This window comes from Oryzias melastigma, linkage group LG21 (assembly GCF_002922805.2).
Source record: "Oryzias melastigma strain HK-1 linkage group LG21, ASM292280v2, whole genome shotgun sequence".
Classification (NCBI taxonomy): domain Eukaryota; kingdom Metazoa; phylum Chordata; class Actinopteri; order Beloniformes; family Adrianichthyidae; genus Oryzias; species Oryzias melastigma.
The window spans coordinates 25,159,434-25,168,239 of NC_050532.1; the positions used below are offsets into that span (position 1 = coordinate 25,159,434).

Genomic DNA, 8,806 nt, shown 5'->3' on the forward strand with positions numbered 1-8,806 from the left:
GAGTTTGTGAAATTCCTGTTCTACTTCAATTCATGTCTAAATCCCATCATCTATGGCCTTTTCTATCCCTGGTTTAGAAAATCTGTTAAACTTATTGTGACACTTCAAGTGCTGAAGGCAGGTTCCTCTGATGCCAAAATACTGTAAAGTGACAGAATAAATGTATATATTTGTGTTTCAGACACATAGGTCCAAATGAATATTTGGACAAATATGAAATTGGTAGCTTCTTCTCAAAACAATCTGAGAAGTAAAGTCAGTATTAGCAGAGTGTGAGATCAGAAGGATTCATTTCACAGATTCAGGAAAAGTCAAGGAAAATTTAAGTGGAAACATCAGCAACCAGAATTCTTAAAGTATTTTTCAGCTTTTCAATCAAAACTATAACGTCAGTCTATTAGCAGTTAATTGCTTTTTATTCAGAATGTTAAACCATCTGAATAATGGTTTTGAAATTGAGGGGTTTTTTTTGGAAACTAAAAGTTCCAACTTAGGGATCTGTTTTAAGACTAAAACAGGTTTTAATGTATGCCTGGGAAAAAGTATACCTGCTCTCCACTTCTTAATGAATGCTTTTGAGTTTATTTTTCTTTATTCATATCTTGTTTTGTGAAAACAATGGATCAATTCCAGCTCCACTTGGAAGTTTTTTCCTGTTTTGAACCTCATGAAATATGTTAAAGAAGTCAATCATCCATCGTTTGAACCCGATTAATCCCTTTAAGGGTGATGGGGTTGCTGGAGCCTATCCCATCAGCAACGAACACTTTCAATGCAGCATCTGAAATATCTGGTGCAAAAAAGTCCAATATGTACATATTTTGACTTTACAAATCTTTTAGATTTTGTCATGTTTTATTTTTATTTTCAACCCTGACTTTTAAATATTGTTTTAAGCTATTAATCTGTTGAGCATCACTATTTTCTTTAAGCATACAAATGACGATAAAGAAAAAAAAAATCAAGAACATGCAAAGTCCACACAGAAAGATTCCAGCATGGATTTGGACCAGAGTCTCACTGTGGGGTCAGAGTGCTGACCACTACACCACAGTTTACAGCAGTTTTGTGGAATTTAAAGCAATTAATTCTTCGCACATTATTTCTAAAAAACAAAACTCACATCATTAAGTTTTTAAGGATCAATAACATCCGACATTTAAAGTTTGTTCTCCTTTCTCATCATCTTGTGTTTACAGCCAATATAAGCAATAAGTTATATAAACTAACTATTAATATATTAAATCCCGAAAAAGGGGAAGCAAACATAACTTACAAAATTATAAGTATAATTATATGATTGGTACACCTGATTGTGGTTACAAATGTTATTACTATATAAAGGTGTATTTACTAAACAGTAAAGATAATGTTATTCTGATGAAAGCTGAAATAAAAAGTGCCAAAACATGGGATGTTTTTTTATTTTTGTTGACCATCGATGTAAGCTAGTTTTTCGCAAAGACTAAAAATGGCGAACGCACTATACAGTGATCAGGGGGAGAATTCGGAAACAACTTTAACTTCAGAAAAAGAAGAAAAAATCCACATCTGTCCGTTTCTTCCTTTAAAATGTGAGACACTTTGCTGCAGCAGTTGAGGTCTTTGTCAGCTTAACCGGCTCTGTGGCGTTTATGCTGCCGTCACCTTTCAAATAGTCCGCCTCTTGTCGAAGAGCCATCTAAACCAAAGAAATAACAAGAATATAGTACTTTATATTGATTAAATATTTATTTATTTTGTAAGTGACCAAGCAGGATAATACCCGACAAAGTGTGCATTATGAGAAATTACTTTGCTCTTTTGCGTCAGACGGTTCAGGCCTCTGCGCCGTATGTTAATTTCTAAAAATGCAAATTTCGTCGAGTGCTATCTCTTACATAACTCCTGACATCAAGACTTTAAATAATGTAATGTTAGGTCAGACCTTTACTGTCTTAAATACAGAGAAGGTGCAAAGATAAGGATGTCAAAGTAGAACTTCCACAGCTCCATATATATATATATATATATATATATATTTATAAAATTGGGTAATGGCACACCTTCTCAATCTAGTTTTATATATACTCTCAATGGCATATTATTTTGTTGTGACTTTGAAATGTGAGTCAATGGGACAGCAGTTTCTGGTGGTCTTCTCAGGAACACTTGGTATTTCTGGTTTAAGTCAAATCTGGCTGTGGAGGGAGACCACCAGGCAGAAACCTTCAACCAATGGTATCAGTCTATGTGATTATATCAGATTCCAGTTGGATCAATATTATCTGAAGGAAGCGTTGCTGATCTTCCTCCTTGTTTCAAAAGGAGATCTGAGAGTTTGGGTTGTTGAGTCATTAAATTCTCTGAGGCGGAATCCTTTTAAACCTGGATATCAATCATATATTGATTCAGTCTGTTTGAGTACATTACATCTTCTATGATCATTAAGTTCATTTCTTACTGCTGCTTTTACATAATTAAATGTGATCTAAGTGTGTATTGAACGCACAATGGAAAATGTCTGTTTATGATTATGAGTAACTTTGAAGTTAATATCTTTTTACATTTATGTTCATTTTTCTTTGTTTTTTTCTTTTTTAATCAATGTGATTTGTTGATGTTTTGTTTACAATCAATGCTTGAAATAAACCAATCAATCAGTCATTACTGGGTGGGACAGATGCCTAAAATATAATATCCACATATCAGCATCAAGCCAGGTTTCCACCTCGATTTCTGTGTTAAAATGTTAAAAACCAAAAAATGTTTTATTTGAATGTAAATCAAAATGGTAAGCCCAACCCTGCCAAATTAGCACATTTACTACACATTTAGAATGAAAGACAACATTCAAATGAATTTATTTTTAGGATTTATTTTTATGTTTAACCATTAGAATAAACATACAGATATAAATGTAAAACTTAGATCTGGAATCCTGCAGAGGACGAGTAAACCGGCATTCAGGGTGAACCCTGCCTTTAAATAGATTGGATAGGCTTCAGCATCCCTGTCAATCCTTAAAGGGATTCAGCAGATCCACAATACGGATCGATTTAGAATTAACATTTATGTTTACCATGGCTTTAAATTACACAAATATAACTTTTCTTTCCTGTTGTGACATAAAGGTCAGAAGAATTTGCAGCAAATATTACAGAAATTGGCTAAATCTGACAAAACCGTCAGCAAATTTTATGTGCTGAAGTTTTTTTTATTTGACATCCCATAGAATACATGAATACATTTTATCCTTTGCTCCACACTGTGAGCCTCATAGGAAACCTCATACACACCATCACAACCCATATTTCTTCTTTTAAAACCATCACAGGTTTATAAATGTGAATTATTAAATCTGATAATGTGTTTTATTGAGACAATTTTATAAATGAAGAAAAAAATACAAATAATCTCATAAAATTCCACTTTGTTCGTCTGCACTTTCTTTCTGTTTCAAGTCATAAAATGTATTCATTTATTTGTTGGCTTATTTGGATTGAGATGTGATTTGTTACTTGTTTTTCCTTTGTGTTGGTAAATGTCTTAACTGTGAGATGAATAAAGTTCAATTCTATAAATAAAACGGACATATAAGATACAGAAAGTTATTAAAAATAATAAAAATGACACAACTTCCCTTTTGGAGCATCACATCATTTTTATGTCTCGAGAGCCAGGCTTCAGAACCTGAAGCGTCACAATGATCTTCACAGACTTTCTGAACCAGGGGTAGAAGAGGGCGTAGATCAGAGGGTTTAAGCAGGAGTTCAGGTAGAACAAATATGTGAAAAAAACAACAGATGACAGGCTGACGAAGCTGGCGGGGCCTTCCAGAATGACACAGTAATATGGCAGGAGACATGTGAGAAAAACCACAACGACCACGCCGAGGGTCCGGGCCGCTCTCAGCTCAGACTTCCTCACGGTCATGCCGCCGCTCTGAGTATGACCGGCAGCTCGAGGCCGGACGGCCCGAATCTGAGACACGGCCGCCACAAACACCCGCGCACACAGGACCGTGATGGCCGTGATGGGGATGACCAGCGTGACAAGCAGATCTGTGACGGCTTCCGCGCTGCTGACGCCAATCACACACTCGCCCAGGCACAAGTTGAACTTTCCTGGATGCTTAAGGTTTTCATTCAGTAGCACAAAGTCATAGAAGAGAGAGCAGATCCAGCAGAGGGACACGGCCAGCCGAGCTCTGCTCAGAGTGACTTTGGAGGCATAATGCAGAGGGTGACAAATCGCTACGTAACGATCAACTGAGATGAGAACCATGTTTCCCACGGAGGAGCTCGTGACAACAATATCTAAGACATAGTAAAAAACACACAACAGGTCACCCAGATACCAGCAGCCATCCAGGAATAAAATCTGGAAGACAACCAGGAGGCCCACGGAGAAGTCAGAGACCGCCAGAGAGAGGATGAGGAGGTTGGTGGGAGTATGGAGCTGCCTGCAGAACAGACGAAAGAACTCTGTGACCAGAGTTTAAGTGACAGCTTTCAGGTTTACATGAAAGTCACCTGAAGTGAGAGACAGAGATGATGACCAGCAGGTTGAGAGTCATGGTGGTCAGACAGATGAAGCTCAGCGTTAAGGGGACGAGCACAGCGGCAAACTGAGACGGCTTCGTCCTCCTGCAGGAGGAGTTAAGGAGTTCTGGGAAACAGAGTTCCACTTCCTCCATCTGAAGGAGAGCTGAGCTTTGACTGCTCCTCACCAACGGCAGTCTCTTAAGGTTTTTGACAGGCAAAGGACAACCCCCCCCCCCCACTCCTCCCCCTTGGTTGGTTCCTTGGTTACATGTCTGTAAGGAGTAAGGGCCAATTATTTTTTTTCATTTATTTCAAAATTTAACAATACTTTCTTAGGGATTAGGGAAAGAATATGGACAAAATTTTACGTTAAGTCTAAATCCCCTCACTATTTAGTGTTAAAGTGGGGCAAAAGGTATTTAGTCAGCCACCAGTTGTGCAAGTTCTCCCACTTAAAAAGATGAGAGAGGCCAGTAATTTACATCATAGATAGACCTCATCTATGAGAGACAAAATTAGAAAAACAAAATCCAGAAAAAAATCAACTTTTTAAAGAATTCATGTCAATTATGGTGGGAAATAATTAATTGGTCACCTACAAACAATCAAGACTTCTTTCTCTCACTGTTTGAACTGGTTATCTACCTAAAAAAACACCTTTACACAACCTCAAACAGTCACACTCCACTATGGCCAAGACCAAAGAGCTGTCGAAGGACACCAGAAACAAGACGTTAAATGCAAATGGAGAGGAATTCCCAACATAAATAAAACATTGCATGAAACAAATTTTTGGGGGTCAATTTTTTTTTCTTATTGACTCCTATATTGATTTCTAATCAATCTTCTGCTTTTGGCATTTTCACACTTTCTGTGAAGTGTTTTATTTTCTTTCAGAAGTGAATTGTTTCTGCTCTTCTCCTTAGCAGAACACTGGTGAAAAATAAAACCATACCCCCCCATGACAACAGGAGAACCAACCTGTAGTCTGATCCAACTGGAGATCATGACAAGTCTATTCTTGTTTTTTTAATTCAATGTCTATTAACTCTAAACTAGAACTAAAATATGACGATTAAACAAAGATTGATATAGTAGAGGGGGCAGATTGACAGAAAACCTTTTTTTTCGAAATCTGCCTCTAGGTGATTTATTTTTAATGAAATCATAACAAAAAGCATCTTAAGAATATAGAGTATCAGATTATTGCCATTGTGTAGTTGACAGTGAAGATGGAGGGCTCTGTAATGTTACAAAGGAAATACAGTACTAATAAAGTTGCAAATAAAGTGGATTCATGCCTGTTATTCTAGTGTCTCTGGGTGAGTTTCAAGAGATAGTCACAAGAAATGGTTTTCCAAGGATCTTGAAGGAGTTCCCAGAGGTGGTTGGCCCCTTTGCCTTCACTCTGCAGTCCTACTCACCTCAAAACATCTCAATCTCAGTCACACTCCAAACTCCACAATGGCTAAGACCAAAGAGTTGTCTAAGGACACCAGAAACAAGATTGTTGACTTGCACAAGGCTGGACAGACTGAATCGGTAATAGGTATGCAGTGGGTGTTGTGGTGGACCGAGCAGTAAAGGCAAGGACAGCCAAAAATATATCAAAAATATTTACATTTATTTTCAAAAAATATATCTCGGTGAACAAAATGGGCCCTTAAAAGAGGTCAAAGTAACAAAAGCAACTGAAGCTTTAAATAGGAGGACAAATCAACCAACTGAACAGACAGAGCAACCAACTTAAACTGACCTAACTAATTGGAAACACAAGGGAACATATATAGTGGCTGATCAGACCAACTAGACACACAAGGGGGAACTGAAAAAGACTAAGACAACAGAAATACAGCAAACAACAACATTAACTTGTCCATCCTAAAGTAAACTAACATAGAAAAATATCAAAACTAATAGACATAAAGTAGAATGTTAACTGAATCAAAGTTTAACACAAAAAGAGTTTCTCCTCCCCCGGGCAGTGGTTCAGTCCAATTAGTGTCCTGCTGCATATAAGGCCTCTGCTGGCTGGCATGCTTTCTTTGTGTCAGGCCTGACATGGTGGCTCCAGCAGACGGCAGCAGCAGCAGCAGCAGCAATGGTTCCCACAGCACCGGTAACTCAAAAAACACAAGAATAAATTAATGAAAGAAAATTGAAATAAAGCTTAAACTGTGTGACAATAAATTTATATTTTAACAAAAACAAGTGTGTCTTGTGATTGAAATAAAATGTATCTAAAGGTGTGTGCAAGCGAGTGTTTGGGGTGCAGGTTACTGCCCTAATGGTGTGGCAGCGTAGGCAGCCATCACACTGTGTGAAGAAATGAACTATTAGGAAATGTAAGACATACAAGACCACTGATAATCTCCCTCCATCTGGGGCTCCCCGCAAGACCTCATCTTGTGGGGTCAAAATAATCACAAAAATCCCAGAACCACATGGGGGAACCTAGTGAATGACCTGCAGAGAGCTGGGAACAACGTAACAAAGACGACCATCAGAAACACACTATGCTGCTATGCAGGGACTCAAACCCTGCAGTACCGGACGTGTCTCCCTGCTAAAGCCAGAACATGTGCAGGCCCGTCTAAAGTTTGCTGGAGAACATTTGGATGATCCAGAAGAGGACTGGGAGAATGTCCTATGCTCAGATGAAACTTTTACTTTTTGGTAAGAACTCTACTGTTTGGAGGAGAAAAAATACTGACTTGCATCCATAGAACACCATAGCTAGTGTAAAGCATAGGGGTGGAAGCATCATGCTTTAGGTCTGTTTTTTTAGCAAAGGGACCAGGAGGACTGATCCATGTAAAGGAAAGAATGAATGGTGCCATGTATGGTTAGATTTTGAGTGGAAACCTCCTTTCATCTGCACTGAAGATGAAACATGGCTGAGTCTTTCAGCGTGACAACCATCCCAGACACACTGCCTATGACTTAATCAAAACTTTACAGAAGATTTCATTTTTAACAAACTTTTCAAGGACCTAGAAATTGCATTTTTGAATTTTAAAACTTTCCAGGTTTTTCATGACCGTACAAAGCTTCTTACTTTTATGGATCATTAGTTGGCAGCACACCACATTGAGCTCTACACCACACCAAACCATAACAAGATCTCTCAAGAACCATGTTGTGGTAGATGTGGCCACGTGGTTGTTGTTGTTACAGAGCTCAACGACATTTATGTAACTTAGTTTGAACTAATATCACTAAAGGAAAAGCACCATGAATATGGTTGGTAAAACCTACTTGTATGTAGATACAGTTGAGGTGCTTAATGTTCTGATTCTTAAATTATTCGTGTGATCATTGGGAGGCTGATCAACCACCAGGTGAGGTTGTTTGAAGATCATAGAGCTGAAACATCTTTTGACCTCGGGTTCCTCACTAAGGATGTGTCCAAGCTTCTGCTTTTAAAAATGTTTGAAAATTCGACTCCATCTGAAATGATGTTTATCCTAATCGGTTTAATCATGATGAGTGTGGGAGGTGATTATGACACATTTCCTTCATGCTGAAGCGTTCCTGAACATATCATGCATTTTGTCTGTCTGGGTTTCCTTGTCATTACAATGTGAGAGTTCATTTTAGCTTTGTTTACAAAACACAAACAGCTGGATCCAAGTGCAGCAGGTTTTATTGGCACAGACAGGAGAACAGGAGTGAAGGACAGCTAAAAGTCCACAAAGCTAAATCAGGGTCAGGCAGGCGGGGGTCAAACACGAGCATGAGGGCATCAGAAAACAACCAGGCGAGGGTCGGGGCAGGCGGCAAACAATCAGAGTCGAAGATGAAGCAGAAGATCAGGTCAAGATGAGAACGATTTTTTTATAGAATAATAATTTACATCAGATTCTCTGACAAGAACCCATTACAGGCTGCACTCTGGTGCATTAGTTGTTGTGTGGGGGGATGACTGTGTGCCCTACAACATACGGGCAACCTCTCCAGAGTGTATCCCGCCTTCATCTAACAGTAGCCAGGACAGGCTCCAGCAACCCCAAAGGGCATGCAGCGTGTTACAGAACTGGATGGATGGATCTATTAGTAGTGGCTAAACTCATTGGTGATTTTGTCAATTACAACAGCTGTTTGCAATAATGTAAGATAGACATGAATCACAATACCCCATTATTATAGTTTTCATTTAAATTAAACCTGAAGATTACAGAAAGCTTTTAGATCAGGGGTCTCAAACTCAAATCAGCCGGGGGCCACTACAGGCGGCGTCTAGGTGAGGCCGGGCCGCATCAGGATTTTCACAAGAAAAT

At 38.6% G+C, this 8,806-nt stretch overlaps 1 protein-coding gene across 1 annotated transcript; it reads right to left on the bottom strand.

Annotated features, from left to right (window-relative positions):
* Positions 1-3,423: 3,423 nt before the first annotated feature.
* LOC112154822 (trace amine-associated receptor 13c-like) lies at positions 3,424-4,558 on the bottom strand. The gene is made up of 2 exons (XM_024286004.2): positions 4,515-4,558; positions 3,424-4,444 (listed from the first exon to the last, which is right to left on the bottom strand). The coding sequence occupies exons 1-2, from the start codon at positions 4,556-4,558 to the stop codon at positions 3,634-3,636; spliced, it is 855 nt and encodes a 284-aa protein (XP_024141772.2). The 3' UTR covers positions 3,424-3,633.
* Positions 4,559-8,806: the final 4,248 nt, after the last annotated feature.

What these genes read in the sequence shown, in the direction of transcription:
- LOC112154822 (XM_024286004.2), bottom strand. Translation starts at nt 4,558, where the DNA reads ATGACTCTCAACCTGCTGGTCATCATCTCTGTCTCTCACTTCAG. An exon ending in ATCTCTGTCTCTCACTTCAG is followed by an intron (nt 4,445 to 4,514) that starts GTGACTTTCATG and finishes TCTGTTCTGCAG; the next exon opens with GCAGCTCCATACTCCCACCA.